Source organism: Amblyraja radiata, chromosome 10 (assembly GCF_010909765.2).
Source record: "Amblyraja radiata isolate CabotCenter1 chromosome 10, sAmbRad1.1.pri, whole genome shotgun sequence".
NCBI lineage: Eukaryota > Metazoa > Chordata > Chondrichthyes > Rajiformes > Rajidae > Amblyraja > Amblyraja radiata.
This window is the reverse complement of record NC_045965.1, coordinates 30459790-30478135: the sequence shown is the minus strand read 5'-3', so window position 1 is coordinate 30478135 and position 18346 is coordinate 30459790. Positions and strand designations below refer to the sequence as shown.

General features: G+C 41.5%; 1 protein-coding gene across 4 annotated transcripts; it reads left to right on the top strand.

Annotated features, from left to right (window-relative positions):
• The first annotated feature begins 8764 nt into the window (after nucleotides 1-8764).
• Nucleotides 8765-17434, top strand: diras3 (DIRAS family GTPase 3). 4 transcript variants are annotated; one of them, XM_033028462.1, is made up of 2 exons: nucleotides 8765-8815; nucleotides 16406-17434. In XM_033028462.1, the coding sequence occupies exon 2, from the start codon at nucleotides 16514-16516 to the stop codon at nucleotides 17105-17107; it is 594 nt and encodes a 197-aa protein (XP_032884353.1). In that variant the 5' UTR covers nucleotides 8765-8815; nucleotides 16406-16513; the 3' UTR covers nucleotides 17108-17434. The 4 variants fall into 4 exon arrangements, with proteins under 4 accessions (XP_032884353.1, XP_032884351.1, XP_032884355.1 ...); XM_033028460.1 differs by lacking the exon at nucleotides 8765-8815 and adding an exon at nucleotides 13975-14210; XM_033028464.1 differs by lacking the exon at nucleotides 8765-8815 and adding an exon at nucleotides 14951-15072.
• Nucleotides 17435-18346: the final 912 nt, after the last annotated feature.

The following is an 18346-nucleotide window of genomic DNA, read 5'->3' as shown; positions in this document are numbered from 1 at the left end:
TTGTTGACAGTTAAGTGATGTTCCTTTGAAGACAGCAGCACAGTCAAAGGCTACCGCAGGGTCCCTTTCTTCGAGTGATACATCCCATGGTGCGGAATGTACCAAAGCTCTCCATCATTTTGATTCAGTTGGTTTGTTGGTACCATTTCGGCATAATCATTATCAATCATATCCTTTAGGAAAGACATATATTCATCATGAAATTTTGTATTCTTGCCAAACGTGTTTCAGATTCTGGGTGCGTTGCTCTGCCATACGACGATTATTCGGCAAACTAACACTTTCTTGTTTGAAAGATAAGTCCAGACAGTAGTGTCTGTCTATCATCTTTACTGAGTAGTTCATAATATCCAAGAACTTTAACTCTTCCCTGGACATTTCTTCAGATTCCTTACTGGTACTTTCATTAAAGTCATGATTATATTGCTTGATCAATAGTTTTTCTAATTTACCAGTAGATATTTGATTAACAGCAGCGGCAGGGTATTTCTTCCGGTTCCAGCTTTCGTTGTTCCTTCTCAAGGAGCCTTGACTCCTCACCTTGGCTCCTCACAGTCTGTATAGGTTCCAATGCCTTCAAAGCATCCGATAAGTAGGTCAACACCAGAATTTATTTTAGGTATCTTGACATCCTTCAAGTAAGGCCATTGTCTCAAGCCCTCATGTCTGAGTATATTTTGATGACAAACAGGCATGGTCTCATGTGTAAACACTTCAGATATTGATATAAAATTGCCTTCATCCAGACTAGATATTTCCATACTTATAATGTAATGACTAGAGCCAGGATTTAGCCATAAACGCCATGTGCCTTTTCATGCCTTTTTTGATGATTTCAGGAAGATAATGCCTTTTTCACGATTTAGTACCTAAATCAGCCTTTTTTTGCCATTTTAACGTAACCTACAAGAATATTTACACCACCGGGGCGAAACCCGGCTGTAAGTGGGTGTGAAGTGGTGATTGGAGAGGGGTGCATGGGAAAGGGTCCAGTCTTTGCAGACTGGAGTCATGCCTTAAGTAGATGTGAAGTGGTAATTGAGGAGGAGTAGGTGGGGAAGGATCTAGTCTTTTCAAACTGGAGTCAAGCTGTGAGTCGGTGTGATATGTTGGTAGGAGGATGGGGTGTGGTGGATATCAGGGTTAAGTTTCTGTTTATCGAACTTGCAGTAGAACTCGTTCAGGTCGTTGGTCAGCTGACGATTGTCCAAGGAGCGGGGGGTTTTCCTCTTGTAGCTTGGGATTTCTTGCAAGCCCTTCCACACTGAAGAAGAGTCATTTGCTGAGAACTTGCTCCTCAACTTCTCAGAGTACCTTTCTTTGGCAGCTCTGATTCCCCTTCTCAGCTTATACTTGGCCTGCCTGTAGAGGCCTGCATCCCCGCTCCTGTAGGATCTACCCCTGCAAGCGTCAAAATGTCTAAAGTCTAGTCAACACCTTGTAAAAAAACTGAACGATTTGGTGAGAGTGTGCGGGAGTGATATATTTTCTACAGACAACTGTGTGCTGTTTTGCAAAGCATGTGAGAAAGCAGTGAATCATGAGAAGAAATATTTCATCTCCCAGCTTACAGACAGCTAATCACAAGTCTGCGGCAGAGAAACTGAAGGTAGGAAATACGCAAGCTTGTCTCCTCACAACATTTACTGCTGGCTCCAGTCACAAATCTGAGTTTTCAAGTGATCTGGGCAAAGCATTCATTGATGCTGGAATTCCACTGTGGAAATTGGAAAACAAATCTCTCAGAGTTTTTTTAGAGAAATACACAGAGGAACATATACTGAGCGAGTCATCATTACGGAAAAATTATGTTGACAGATACTTCAACATTGTTGTGCAGAAAATGAGAGACGAAGTTGCACGCAACAAAATATGGATCTCAATAGACGAGGCAACCGATGCTGTGGGGAGATATGTTGCCAATGTGGTCATCGGTACACTGGAGGCAGGTCAACCATCAAAGCAGTATTTCTTGACATCGGAAGTATTGGAGAAGTCAAAGAGCACAGCTATCCATTATTATTATTATTATTGCTCAGTTATTTACATCTTCACTTGCTGTACCTTGTACTTAAAGTTCCTGGCGATGTAGGTAAAGACATACAAGGAAAATGTGAGAGAGTGATTTTAGCTAACAAAGATCTTGAAGAAATAAAACATAGCTAAAGTTCTCAAAGGTAGTTGTAATGCACAAGATATCAACATGAATGTAGAGTTTGTAGCTTGTTTCAGGTATGTACCAGTGACTTTAGCTGGGGTAGAAATAAGTTTTTTACGACTGAAGTATATTCTGTCTGAAGACGGCATAGTTTAACACCAGATAATTTGATAAAAATGCTAGTAGTTATGTGCAACCAGGCAACTTTGGTAATTTAATGTAGTATACCTTTATATTATCATTTTTAACCATATTTTGGTGGTGGAAATAATTGCCTTTTTATGCCTTTTTTGTTAATAAATGCCTTTTTCGTGCCCTTTTTGCAGTTTTATTTTGACTTTTTGCCTGCCTATTTCAGAGATTTTTAGCGCCTAAACATTCTGGCTCTAGTAATGACTAACGCACTCCTTCTCTTCATTCATGGTACGCAATAAAATCTTAACCTCTTCTCCTGTGATATCCAGCGTTCTCATCAAGCTTTCTGTGTATTTGTCTTGCTATTCCTTAAGATCGAGAAGATACGGGTTTCTACCCCGGCCCCAATATGAGCAGTTCTCTGAGGTGAGGTGACAGCATCACTAGTAGCTGGCTTCTCCTTTTGTTCTGTTTGCTCCAGTTTCTTCTTTACAGTGTGACATGCTTCAGGATGATCTTGCTTGCACTTATCACAAGTTATAGGACTCTCACAGTCTTTAACCATGTGTCCTTTTTTCAAACATCCAAAACAGATTCTCTTCTCCTTTAAGAAATCCACCTTTTCTTTATATTCCTTCTTCTTGAAACTTCGACACTGCCTTATGGTGTGACCAACTTCATCACATAACAACCAGAATCCTTTTTACTTGATAGTAGATACATCTCCTTTCATTACACCTGTCGTTTCCACAGGTATTATAGCAGTAGCAAAACTGCCTCCCTTACGTCCTGATCTTCCTTTAGTTTTAGTAAAGGTAGAACCCTTGACAGTTGTAAATGGTTTATGATCTTGAATACTCCCGTGGCGTGGATCTAACATGAACCGTACTTCCCTTTCCAAGAAGTCCACCAGGTCTGGTAACTGCTACTCGATTCTTCGTTTCCATTACCTGGCCTGCTTTTTCTCTCCACTTTTCTCTAAGTCTGAAGTTTTAGAACGATGGCTCTAGTATTACTAACAAGATTCATCTCCTCCATGTGATCGAGATTTTTCATCGAGCTACAACAACTTCTAAGAAATATCGCAAACTCACTTATTGCCTCCACATCTTCTGACGATATCTTTCCAAGCATAGACCTTCTTCATGTATGCGTTAGCAATCCTCTGTTCATTACATAACATTCTTTAAGTAACCTTCTTGCCTCTTGATAGCCTTGGTTCTCAGGCCTATTTAGACAACAATACATCAAGTATCTTAGCATTTCCGCTTGTGTAATACGCCAGAATTTTTTTTAACTGATTGTAAGTTCTGTGGGCATGAAGACTTCACAGCTACTGAATACTGAATATCTCTTTAAACAGACATATTACAGCCGCATGTATTTGGAAAATATAGGAACAGAGATTGCAAGATTATTTTATTCCATATAATTTTGCTACAAAGTAGACATTCAGAAACATAATTTGCACTTCCAACTCCTATTTTGAATCATGTGAGCTATTTAGTACGTGCAGTAACTCTTTCTTGCCAAGTCACCAATGAAGAAGATAGTAAAATGCAAATTTTTGGTAGAAGCAAAAGATTATAAATTCACATTTTTAATATATTTATTGGATTATTCCCGTAAGATGGATGACACTGGCAAACATTTTCCCTTTTATTTCTAATTGTCCCCTGCAAAAAGTGGCTTCCTTGCCATTTCAGGACCCATCGTATTGCTAGAGCTGGTTCCTTAGAGATAAAACTCCACCTAGTGGACTGTGGCAAGGCATGAAACATATAATGGGCTACGAAGGAAGTCAGGCAGCATCGCTGGTGATAGTGAGGCTCTCCCTGATTAACCTAATGCATTCTATGCTTCTCTGCTCGCTTTGAGCAGAAGGCCGGCCTGACAAACTCTTGTGTGCCTGTTCCTGACAGACTCGAGAGGCTAGTTATGCCACACATTAACCCTAGCCTACCAAGCAACTTGATCCACTGCAGTTCACCCACCACCACAACATGTTCATGGATGATGCCATCGCCCTGGTCCTACACTCATATGTGGAACACCTGGATAAGGACACCTATGTCAGACTACTATGGATCTGCTTTCAGTGCCATTATACCAACCCATCTCATCTCCAAACTCATGAAACTTGGAGTCTGCACTTATCTCTGTAACTGGATCCTCGACTTCCTGACCAATAGACCACAATCAATGAAAATAGGTAACACATCATCTTCTACAATATTTCTCGACAGCGGTGCCCCTCATGGATGCGTTCTCAGCCCGCTACTATATTCCTTGTACACTCATGACTTTGCAGCCAAATACCAATTCAACTCAATCTACAGGTTGACAGACGTCACCACCATAGTTGGTCGGATATTGAATAATAACGAGATAGAAGATTGAGAACCTTGCAACTTGGTGTCAAGACAACACCTTCTCCTGCAATGCCAGCAAACAAAGGAGATTGTTATTGACTTCAGGAAGCGAAGTGGTATACATACTCTGCAACACATTGATGGCACTGAAGTAGAGATGGTCGAAAGTTTCAAGTTCTGGGAATAAATATCACCAGCAATTTATCCTGGACCAGCCACATCCAAGCAATTGCCAAGAAAACACACTAATGACCACGTCCGTAGAACGCTTAGGAAGTTTGGTATGTCCCATTTAATCCTCACCAACATCTACAGATGCGCTGTAGAAAGCATTTTACAGGATGCGTCACATCCTGTTTTTGGAAACAGCTCCATCCAAAACCACATATTGCAGAATGTTGTGGACGTAGACCAGACCATTACACAAACTAGCCTCCCTTTCATTAACCCCATCTACACTTCACACTGCCTCGGCAATGCCACCAGTATAATCAAGGACCAGTCTCACCCTTATCAGTCCCTCTGCACCCCTCTCCCATCAGGCAAGAGGCAGAGACGTTTGAAAACACATACCTCCAGATTTAGGAATAGTTTCTTCCCAGCTGTTATGAGGCAACTGAACGGTCCTGAATGAGGTACTGAATTCCCATCTATCTCATGTAACTAGTAGAGTGGATAAGGGAGAACCAGTGGATGTGTTATATCTGGACTTTCAGAAGGCTTTTGACAAGGTCCCACATAAGAGATTAGTATACAAACTTAAAGCACATGGTATTGGGGGTTCAGTATTGATGTGGATAGAGAACTGGCTGGCAGACAGGAAGCAAAGAGTAGGAGTAAACGGGTCCTTTTCAGAATGGCAGGCAGTGACTAGTGGGGTACCGCAAGGCTCAGTGCTGGGACCCCAGCTATTTACAATATATATTAATGATTTGGACGAGGGAATTGAATGCAACATCTCCAAGTTTGCGGATGACACGAAGCTGGGGGGCAGTGTTAGATGTGAGGAGGATGCTAGGAGGCTGCAAGGTGACTTGGATAGGCTGGGTGAGTGGGCAAATGCATGGCAGATGCAGTATAAAGTGGATAAATGTGAGGTTATCCACTTTGGTGGCAAAAACAGGAAAGTAGACTATTATCTGAATGGTGGCCGATTAGGAAAAGGGGAGATGCAACGAGACCTGGGTGTCATGGTACACCAGTCATTGAAAGTAGGCATGCAGGTGCAGCAGGCAGTGAAGAAAGCGAATGGTATGTTAGCATTCATAGCAAAAGGATTTGAGTATAGGAGCAGGGAGGTTCTACTGCAGTTGTACAGGGTCTTGGTAAGACCACACCTGGAGTATTGCGTACAGTTTTGGTCTCCTAATCTGAGGAAAGACATTCTTGCCATAGAGGGAGTACAGAGAAGGTTCACCAGACTGATTCCTGGGATGTCAGTACTTTCATATGAAGAAAGACTGGATAGACTCGGCTTGTACTCGCTAGAATTTAGAAGTTTGAGGGGGGATCTTATAGAAACTTACAAAATTCTTAAGGGGTTGAACAGGCTAGATGCAGGAAGATTGTTCTCGATGTTGGGGGAAGTCCAGAACAAGGGGTCACAGTTTAAGGATAAGGGGGAAATCTTTTAGGACCGAGATGAGAAAAAAAAAAATCACACAAAGAGTGGTGAATCTCTGGAATTCTCAGCCACAGAAGGTAGTTGAGGCCAGTTCATTGGCTATATTTAAGATGGAGTTAGATGTGGCCCTTGTGGCTAAAGGGATCAGGGGGTATGGAGAGAAGGCAGGTACAGGATACTGAGTTTGATGATCAGCCATGATCATATTGAATGGCGGTGCAGGCTCGAAGGGCTGAATGGCCTACTCCTGCACCTATTTTCTATGTTTCTATGTTTCATTGGAGACCTTTGAACGATCTTTATCAGACTTTATTGGATTTATATCTTTATTTGGATTGTTATACCATGCACTAAATGCTTGCGCTTTATCCTTTATCTGTGTACTGTGGACGGCTCGGTTGTATTAATGTATAGTCTTTTTGACCTGATAGCAAACAACAAAAGCTTTTCACAGTACTTCGGTACATGTAATAATAATAAACGAAACTAAACTAGTCTGAAGAAAGAACTAACTTCAAAAAATTGTGCTGAGATGCAGACGACAGATATCATTGTGGAAAATGTATATTGATTTTTTTTAAGAGTGTTAATTAACAATGGTCAGTAGACTATTATTTATAGTCTATTGCCCTTTATATCTGTTAATTATGGTGTTGTCTCATAGCGTCTATGGAAAGACAACTACTCTTCTTCCTACATCATCAGCCAAAACTCTTGAGCAGGGTCTGGCAAGCTAATATTGGGAGATAGGTAAATGGAAATTTATCAATGGCCAGAAAAAACTGTCATCCTTTTTCACCTACTGTTAATACAAAGCCGGTCTGCCCTCTAAAGACGTTAAAAAAGAAATCCACTGATCAAACGCAGCGTACAGTTGATGGCGTGACCCTTAAAAGCATAGGTGTGCAGAAAGATCTTGGGATCCAGATCCATAACTCCCAGAAACCGGTAACACAAATAGATTGAGTGTTAAAGAAGGCATATTAGTTTGCAGCCTTCACTGGTCAATGCGTTAAATGTAACAGTTAGGAATTCATGAGGCAGCTCTATAAGATTTTGGTTAGGCTGCATTTGGATTGTTGTGCAGTTCTGGTTGCCCCAGTACAGGAAGGATGTGGTAGCTCTGGAGAGGGGAGAGTAAATCTATTTTGTACCTTTTCCAGTTCAATTATTGTACATCCTTCCTCTGACAGTGCAACCAGAGCTGAACACAGTACTCCATGTGTAGCCTCACCAATGTCCTGTACAGCTAGAACATGATGTCCTGACCTTGGCATGCTTGCCTTCATCGGTCATACACTGACTACTGAAGGAAAGCATGCCAAATGCCTTCTTCACCACCCTATCTACCTGTGTTGCCACATTAATAGAACTATGTAGGTGCACTCCTATTCTACAACACTCTGCATGGCCCTGCCTTTTACTGTACGAGTTCTACCAAAATGTCTTACCAAAATACAACACCTTGCATTTATCTGAATTAAGCACCATCTTCCATCCCTAAAGCCATTGGCCCAGTTGATGAAGACCCGATATCTTATATGTACATATAAATATGTGTGTACTTCTTTAAGTATCTGTATTGTGTGTGTATACGTGTGTAGTCTGCCAGAAGCTACCCTATTTGCCTCTTGTAAGGTCCTCAACCCCTGGCTAAAGTTTTCCCACTTAAAGTTCACTGGTGAGAATGACATTTGCTTTGATGGAACTTAGCGACAATAAATTAGCTGTCATGTTTCCTGCATTGGGACAGTGACTGTTCTTCAGAAAATACGCCATTGTGAACCGCGAGAGAAACAGGTTGCAGGGAACTCCTCGGTACAATACCCTCCACCCCAGGTCCCCAATGTAGAGGGGGAGAATAAGGATGGTATTGGCGTGTTGGGAGGTGAGTCACTCACTACAGAATTCCTAGACCAGTTCTTCTGCTCACTGTATTTATGAGGTTTGTCCTGCTGTTTCTGGTCAATGGGCACCCCAGGATGGTGAAGGTGGGACTTGTCCATAGAAATGCCATTGAATGTCAAGTAACACCTGTGGAGTATTTCTCCCTTAGCGTGACCTGTCCTCTGTCACTCAGAAATGTGCATGGATCGATCATTAGGCAACACAGTAGAGGAAAAGTGCAATGTTTATTAGTAACTTTTGTTTCAAGATTATTACTCCTTTAATTTCTAACAAGGGACCTTCAAACAAATTGATTGCTCTGATTCGCACATTGTGTTCATTGTATTGTGACACTGACTCAACCAACAGGAAGTAAAGCCACATGCCGTCTTGTTGAAGATACTACTTTGGTAACAACGGGAGTGCACTGTTTTAGGACGAAATGTAACTCTTATTTTGAAGGAGATTTCCACCACTGTAATTTAATCTGGAATGAACATGCTGGTCGTTCTCTGCCCACACGATCTCCACGGAGCTTCCAGGCTGTTTATATATAAAAGAGCATTCCAAAAGTGTCTCACCAGCAATCTGCAGCCTTCAAGAGGTCTTTTTAAATGAAGTGTTTATTTCCAACGTCTGGTAAGTTTCGGTAGAATTGCCACCAGCGTTTAGAGAATATGTACCTGTGATTTTGTCCTATTTTTTTCTAATACTAATTAAATCAACGGGAGACTAAAAGTGGCATTTAGATAAACACAGTTGCTGCCTTGGCGAATATCGATGCTATTATCTTTATGTAAACTGTGAGGGTTCGCAGCTGCCACAATGCGTCTGACGAGTTATACCAATGTAATTTGGCACAAGCTGGTTTAATTGTGGGAAAAACTCTTCAAAGCCCTTCCAAGACGGAGGAATTCCCCAGAAAGTAGCTCGTTTTCTTTTGTAGAACTTTCCTCTGTCAACGCATAGATCTACAGTTAGGGAACCAACTGCCGGTACTGATGTATTTGAGTGTTTCAGGGAATTTCCTCTGATTATTTTCAAGCTTTGTCCATCTCTTTTGAACTCATTTGGTTCGATACTATTTGATTTTGGTGGTTACTTATTATATAAATTATGTGACCTATTTTCTGTTCCTATGATTCTCTAAGTACTTTGTTTATAAATTCTGAACTCGTGAATTCGAGATTTCAGTGGTTTTCTGTATGCGGCTCACTCAGATACACTTGGCACAAACCGGCTTTTCCCATTTGGACCGTATAAGCCGTTTACAATCGCGTTGGACTCACTACATTTCTAAGATCTGTAATCGTTTAACATTGAGTATAAACGATTATATTTAATACTCGGAATGCATATTGATTTTAGCGATGCCATATAACTTTCTCTGTATGTGAAGGGAACGATCGCTTCTAGTATGTTTACACCTCTCTGTAAAACATCCATTCTTACCGCGCTGGGCACTGCATCCAGATGCACATTTGAACAACATGGATGAGGTTACTAATAATCAATGTTCATAATGTGCAGGCGATTCAGAAAGTGAGGTTAAAATATGGCGACGAATATAGTAGTGGGCGTCAACGCGAGGGAAATCTAATAAGCTTTTCTGCAACATTTTCCGCGTCAATGGTGGTTACTTCGTAGCAGCGACGCCTGTACCTGTTTATAATCAGAGCGAGTGCTGTTCACAAAACCTTGTCAATGGACCTAGAAGGAAACTTCACATGAAATATACGTTAAAAAATGTAAAGCCGCGGAGAAACCAAGTATATTTCTTGTAACAAAATACCATGTATTTACATTGTGCTTTTAAAAAAAACAAATTTGTAATAAGCGGTGCTGAATGTGAATGTAACTTGCATTGTATTCGAGCCGCTGTTTATGTGTCCTGTGTCCGATTGAGTTGTTCACTCATCGGATTAGGTAGCAAACATGTCACACATGTTATTCACGTTAGAATTAATCACCTTTCTGACTAACATATCGTGCGTACATATTTGCAATCCTAGATCCCCCTGCTCTACAACAGTCCCCAGGCATTCCCCTGATACCCTCTGCATGCGTCCTACCCTGGTTAGATTTCCAAAATCTAATGCAACATCTCGCATTTCTCGGAATTAAACACCGGCGCACCTGCCCAACCAATCAAAGATACTGCTGCAATTTTTGACAACCATCTTTGTTATCCACAATACCACCCACTTCAGTGTCATCTGCAAACTTACAATTCATGCCTGGTGTACGTTCTCCTCCAAATGCTGTATAAAGGTGTATAAGGTCACGAGGGGAATAGATAGGGTATATGCACAGTCTTTTACTCAGAGTCGGGCAATCAAGAACCAGGGGGCACAGCTTTAATGTGAGAAGAGAAAGATTTAATAAGAACCTGCCAGGAACTTTTTCACACAGTGGATGGTGGGTATATGGAACGAGCTGCCAGAGGGGGTAGTTGAGGCAGGTACTATAACAACATTTAAAATACATTTGGACTGTACATGGCTGGGAAAGGTTAGAGGGGCTAGTGTAAATGCAACATGGCGAGTTGGGCCAAAGGGCTTGTTTCTATGCTGTATGACTATGACATTGAAGGATGGTTATTGTTTTGACACCTTGTTCTGAAGCTCTCTTTCTCCTTTTTGTATTCCACCTCATCATTGTTCAAAATCTGGTCCACCACAGTGGTGTCATCTGCAAGCATGTAAATTAAGTTTGCAGCTGATACCAGTGTAGTGGGCAGGATCACGTAAATTGAGATGGAGCAGAATTAGGCCATTGAAGCATGAGTGCAGAGGGAATATAATAAGCGTGGGAGAATGCATTTTTGCAGGGCATTAGTGTTGATCATTATCGTGGAGGATATTTTGTCACCTATCCTTGCTGATTGTGGTCTATGGGTCAGAAAGCAGAGGAGGCGAGTGTCCAGGAGTTTGGAGATTAGTTTAGTTTGGATTATGGTGTGGAAGGCGGAATTATAGTCAATCACTGTGAATCTGATGCAGATGTCCTTGTTATCCAGATATTCCCATTGGGTTCCATCCTTGACAATGGATCTCCCAATTAATAGCATTGTGAAACTAACTTCACCCTCAAACACTAATAGAATTTAAGTTATATTAAGGCAATTTAGAGTAGCAGCAAAACAACCAGAGACATTTCATGGTGGCACAACGGTGCTGTGGTAGAGCTGTTGCCTCACAGTGCCAGAGACCCGGGTTCGATCCTGACCAAGGGGTGCTGTCTGTGCAAAGCTTTACATTCTCTCTGTAACTGTGTGTGTTTTCTTTGGGTGCTCCCACATTCCAAAGACGTGCATGTTTGGAGGTTAATTGGCTTCTGTAAATTGCCCCTAGTGTGCAGGATGCAAATGTGGGAGAACCTACAACTAGTGCAAGGGTGGGTGATGGTCTGTGTGGACTCTGGGCCAAAGGGCCTGTTTATACACTGTATCTCTAAACTAAACTAAACCACACTAAAGGCACAGCCACAATACAAGCTATTGTGTTGAGAGATGAAGACTAAAGGGCAGTGGATAAAAGGTTAGAGAGATTCAGATAGAGTAAGTTTGAGGAAGCAGAATTTGATTCCAGAGTTAGGAGTTGAGGGAGAAACTGTTTCCAAGAAAATTAATTACATCCAAAGTGCAGCAATGTGTCAGTCCTCCAGTTACAGTCATAATTAGGCTTCATTTAAATGCCATCAGTAAGCTGTGGCTGCTAAATAGATATTTCCCACTTACCGTCCCCCTCCTACCCATAACCATTTCAGAATTGGAAGCAGCAGGCAGGTCATGTATCAGGGTTGTAGGAGGAGTTGAACTTCAGTGTGGAAACCTTCCAAAATGCTAATTGTATTTCTTGGGCTCCAGAAGAGCATTCACGGTGGTCTGGGGGGGTCCACTGAAGTATAAACGGAACATTTGCTGGGCCATTTTCTAGTGGACTCTAATGGATTCATTCAGAATTCTGATCCAATTTCTCTGCACAGAAGAACATCTGTAAATCTACACCAGTCAATGTGTTCTTGACATTCACTGATGGGATTTTTGTGTGCAACTAGTGTACAATTCAGATGTGTTTTCTGTATTTGAACTCCCTGCCTACTAGCACTTTGGGTCAACCTCTTCAAATTCTGTGAAGGGAAAGCTGCCCCTTTTCATGGGCAATTAGAAATGCTGGCGTGCCACAAACAAGTGCACAGATATAGGCAACAAAAGCCTGTAGCACCACAATTCCTATCAACGTTTTCCTTCATTGCTGATTGTCCCAGCATTCACAAGCACACATCATGAATAAAAGATCCCAGTAATTAACATTCCAAATCAAATTATTATGCATAATCAAGGTTAAAATCAAACAAGAAACAATTAATCATCTTAGTGCATGCACATAGTGTTCGTTTTCCATCCATGCTTTCGTGTTTTATCGATTTTGTGTATTTCTCCCTCAATAGCCTCAGCTTTTCTCAGGTCGGCTATTCACTTGCAAGCAGAAGAGACTGTGAAATGTGACTGAGCAGTTCTGTGCTGAAGTGTCTCGACATCAGACAGGGCAGCCTAAGTATGAGTAACAGCTACCTGGGCTAGCCAGCTAATGGGTGATGGCAAGGACACATGTGGATACTAGTGGATAATAAATACCTTCACCCAAGAAAGGGGAAAGACTAGGTATAAGCTGAAGGCAGAGTGAACTAATCCTACATATCTGTATCTTGTAAATCAGAAGAGATTGTAGGATGCGGAGAAAGGGAGATGTAAGCCTAATGTAATTTCTACTCATTTATGTGCCCCCATTGCCCACAGACTGCATGGCTACTGTCTCACTATTGAACAGTATCTTCATATCCAGACATGAAGCATATGCATAATGCAGCACTGCCTGTCAGTTGCTGCTGGTAGAGGCTGTGTGACAAGTCTCCCATGAGATTGAGGGGGAAATCTTAATTAGTGTATTGCAATATGCTTGACTGACCTATCTGTCATGGTGTACGTGAGTGCTGAAATAATGGTAGTTGGTGTAGCTGTGGTGGAGCACAAGAATATTAGTTGGAATGAGGACTGACAGAGCTTGTTGTTGCACAAGATGTGGAGGTGTAAAGCACTGAACATAATGTGAGCTGATAGTTTACTGCATTCTGATATGTTTGCTGAAGTAATTAAACATCAGCAAACACTCAATGATTGGTGGCTTATTTCTGATATTGATCATTGGTGCTAAGATCATTGGTGCTAAGTTTTGAAAGATTGAAGAAATGAGGGCTATGTGGAACTAGCCCATAAAAAGAGTTTGGCGCCTTGGGAAGATCAGCAGGGCAGGCTTGAGGGACCAAATGTCCAACTCCTGCTCCTTCATTGTTTGTGATCTTGTGTTAAACTATCCAATTTGAGACATTTATGTCCTCCCACTGTTGTTTCATGGCCAAACTGGAGATCTTCTTAGTTCCCCAGGCTCAAAAAATCTTTATTCCCCCAACACCTACACCCCCAACTTTTCAACTGACATATCAAGAACAGTGTCAAAACGTGATGGAGGTGCTTCTGTCAACATTGAAGTTTATGACGAGGGACAAGTGTGTGTATAATCAGTATGGATCAGATTGGTACTAGTGTGCTGCTTGGCAGGCGACCGTGGACACGGATTGGTTGGGACGAGCATCTTTGGCCACTCGTTGTAACGCCACGCCTCCCCGGTTAGCCTTTTCAACATTCCCGTCCAATTCCACACACACAAAATAATGAATGAAAAACGGGGTGGTTTCTTCCGAAAAATCGATAGGCAATCCCGCTTCTCCCCCACACACTGACTTCGAAGGGTCCGAATGTAGAAGATTGGAAAGAAATTACAATCTCAGAAAAAAAAGTGGTGTTAATCTGTTTTAACTGAAATAACGGTTATAGTTTCGTCCATTCATTCAAATACAGCCAACTCTCCCCCAGCGGGGAATGGGCTTTCCTCACCCTGCTTTCTACATGGCAAGTAGTATACGCAGGAATTCTATTTACATTTTTTAAAAATCATCAAGAATCATGCTCGAGGTACGTACAAATGTAAGGGTAGAAGAGTAATGGTTGGTCTCCAATGAAGAAATATGATGATGTTTCAGTTAAATTGGTTTTAAATAATGTCCGCAGATTACTCATGACATTATTGTCACACTGCCTGGCTGGCTCCGGCGGTGTCTACGTGCTGAAGGCATACAGGGCTATTCTCTTCCCTGCTTCTATTTCTTCATTTTTTTCGAAACTAAAATTGCTGTTATTTATTAATCTAATTCTGGAGTTAATATCTGCTCCCTCGGCCGCCTCCATGAGAGGGTGTCGAATACAGGATATATTTCACCCGGGAATCTCTGCCCATGGATTGCATTTTGTTAGGAATCGCATCTTATTTCACCAATGTACACAAAGCAACGCTAAGACAATGTGTTCATTTAAATATATATTTTGAACACATTGAGCGACGGGAGGGATTATTTCCGCGTGCAGAATTAAATTAAACAATCGACCGTCTGCAAAGACAAGAATAACTAGCAGGGCAGGGGGTGGGACTGGAGGAATAAATGAAAGGATAAGTGGGCTGGGGTGGCGGGTGGAGGAAGTGGTTGGAGGCGAGTGATCGGAGATGGGAGTGACGTGGAGGCTATTTTGGAGCATTGTATGTGGAAAAAAATACATCAGGGCGAGGGAGGAGGAAGGGAACCGACCCCCAAGTCAGGAGGCAACAATTGACGTCAGGCTCCCGTGTGCCCCACCCCCACACTCCTCCTCACTCTGGTCTTCATGTAGTCATTTCCAGGGATATCCTTCCCCGAGGGCTGTCACCTCTAAGACTGGCTGGGACTGGGCGGGAATGCTGGTCGCGAAGTTTATGAACGAACGGCTGTTAGCTGTGGGGTAGGTGCGTATTTCTGCCAGGACACTTGGGTGCATTGTCACCCCTGCCCCGGGAGCTGGAGGCTCACCAGCTGAACCGGCGGAATTTAAGTCTTGTTCCCGCCGGACATTCGAGTGGAAATGCCTCCCGTCACCTGCAGGATTGCGGCCAGGAGTGGGAATTATGTCTGATTTGGGCACCCCATTTATATGATGACCAATCATGCCAACTGTTGCTAAAATGTGCTTCGATGGAATCGAGACAGATCGAGAATGGATGTGGCAACTGTGCCGCTTGCATTGGGACTGCGTTTTAAACGTCAGCAGCCTCTTAAATATAGACTTCTTCCTCAATTTATCAGGTGTAAGAGGGAGTTAGATGTGGCCCTTGTGGCTAAAGGGATCAGGGGGTATGGAGAGAAGGCAGGGACAGGATACTGAGTTGGATGATCAGCCATGATCATATTGAATGGCGGTGCAGGCTCGAAGGGCCGAATGGCCTACTCCTGCACCTATTTTCTATGTTTCTATGTTTCTATGTAATGATCTCAGGATGGCCCCTCCCTTTTTTCTCCAACAGAGATGTTGGTTAGAATAAATTATAATTATGGGCCACCGGTTCATACTAGTGGAAAATATGGAATTACTTTTCCGATGCTTGGGATTTTTTGCCAGCAGTTTGGAGTCTTATTGTGCGATTTTAAAAAAATCATCATGTAATTAGTGACACTGCTTTATTGCAACAAAGTTGAATTCAAAGATTATCTTGAGAGTTCAGGAACTTGTATTGCTATTTTGGGGATTGGTGCTATTTTACCGTTTTGTGAAATTCACACAAACCAATTAATTTTGATTTTTTTTTTTTTGGTCGTGGCATTTTTGCGAGAGAGATTGGGTTATTGGAGGAATTCTAGAACAATGGTGCAATGGCAGCGCAAAGGGTGCAGGCAGTGCATAATAAGTCACAGACAGAGTTCTCAGGGAGCTGCATCCAGTTTCAGAGGAAAAGGGCCCGTGAGCCATGAAATAATTTGAACGACTACTCTGAACGTTAAATGTGAGGGATTGATGGAGAGGGAACTAATGTGGTTTGTTCGGGAGAGATGATTGTGCAGATTAGAACATGGGCACAAGTTTTTTCAATAAACTCATGTTTATGGTGATTAGAAAGTAGGCTTTGCAGGAGAACAATGTGATAGTCAAAACTGGATTTAACGCAAATATTGAGAAGGCAGTTTTCCAACAAAAGTGTCGAGGTTGACTTTCTATGGGCTGTGTTATGAAGGAGAAAATAAGTAATATTTGTTAAAGAGAGACACTGTATGAGACTAATTATACATATGTTTGTTCTGTTACAGCTATCTAACACCAGTGGGAATGTCAGGAACTAGACTCACACATCACAAAAACAAATTCTAATTGCAAAGGATATTGCTTCTTCACAAATCTCCAGATAATCTTTCGAAATGCCGGAGCAAAGTAATGATTACAGGGTGGTTGTATTTGGAGCTGCAGGAGTTGGGAAAAGCTCTTTAGTCCTCCGCTTTGTTAGAGGGACTTTTAGAGAAACATACATTCCAACAGTTGAAGATACATACAGGCAGGTAATCAGCTGTGACAAAAATATCTGTACACTACAAATCACGGACACTACAGGAAGCCATCAGTTCCCTGCAATGCAGAGGTTGTCCATTTCCAAAGGCCATGCATTCATTCTGGTGTATGCTGTGACCAGCAGACAGTCCGTGGAAGAACTGCAACCCATCTATGAGCAGATCTGTCAAATCAAGGGAAACGTCCAGAATATCCCCATCATGTTAGTAGGGAACAAGACGGATGAGACTCAGAGAGAAGTGGAGTCAACCGAAGGGGAAGCTCTGGCCACAAAATGGATGTGTTCTTTTCTGGAGACCTCGGCCAAACTCAATTACAATGTGCAGGAACTGTTCCAAGAGTTGCTTACTTTGGAAAAGAGGAGAGCAGTCAGCCTTCAAGTGGATGGGAAAAAATCCAAACAAAAAAAAAGAGACAAACTGAAAGGGAAATGTTCCCTGATGTGAAATATCATTTTATTAAGCCATGTCCCCTGCATGGTACACCCAGGCATGGATTTAATAGACTCCTGTACAACATGGTCTACATTTGCACAGAATGTCTCATTTTCAAATAACCACAAATCAATTGAAAAGTCTTAAAGCAGCTGTACCATCAATGAGGCAAAATTAAATACCAAATCTCTCCAATGGATGGATTACCTCATAAGCTTTGATTGTTGTTTAGATAAAAAATATGTCTCTTGCATTTTCATGTTTAAATCATTCTTTCCAATGGGGATGGTTAATCCAACAAAAATATATTAAAATGTATCTGTGCAAATTACCAGCAAACGTTTGTTTTATTTTAAAACAGAACTCTTGCAGTATAATTACATCATTCATAAATAAAGACATATATATAATGAATTTCCTGAAGTCCACACATTTTATGAAGGAAAATAAAATAACAAGGTACAGAGCAAACAGAAAAAAACAGGTCACTTTATTTTGTTGTAATAAGGATGACCCTCATGATATGACTTGTTGGAAGATATTTTGTAATTTAAAATTCAATGTAGATTAATTATTGGAAGCCTGATTAGTAAAAAGAGATGTGCAATACATAACCAGTGACTAAAGCAGAAACATCTAATATTGAAGAAACGTTCCATTCTGGGAGTTTGTACATTCTCCCTGTGACTGCCTGGGTTATCACTGGGTGCACCGATTTTCTCCCACGTTCCAAAGACGTGCAGGTTTGTAGGTTAATTGGCTTCTGTAAATTGCCCACAAGTGTGTAGGATGTGAAACTGGGATAATTAGTGTGCGAAGGATCGTTAGACAGCGTGGACTCTGGGTCGAATGGCCTGATTCCATGCTGTACATTAAAACTAATGCTAAAACTTCCATTTACATGAAAGCAAAATGTTAATAATGTAATTAAAAATGTAGTTTCAGAATTTGAAATGCCTTTCTTTAATTAATCTAGATTTGATTTAGAATTGGTGACAGCCTACTTACATATATTACAGAAATCATATCTAGATTTTCATAAAGCTTTTTGTAGTTTACCCTTGTCTTCTCGCTCTCTCAATGATTCAGTTGTTGCATCACTACAGCACAACGGAGACATACATAGCATGAAATCCAAGGTCTGATCTTCGTTCTCTGCTGACTTAGATGATCTCACCCAGCACAATGACACAAACCACAAACATTAATTTCTGCACTTCTGGGCTAGAGATGGAATTGGATTGGAATTTG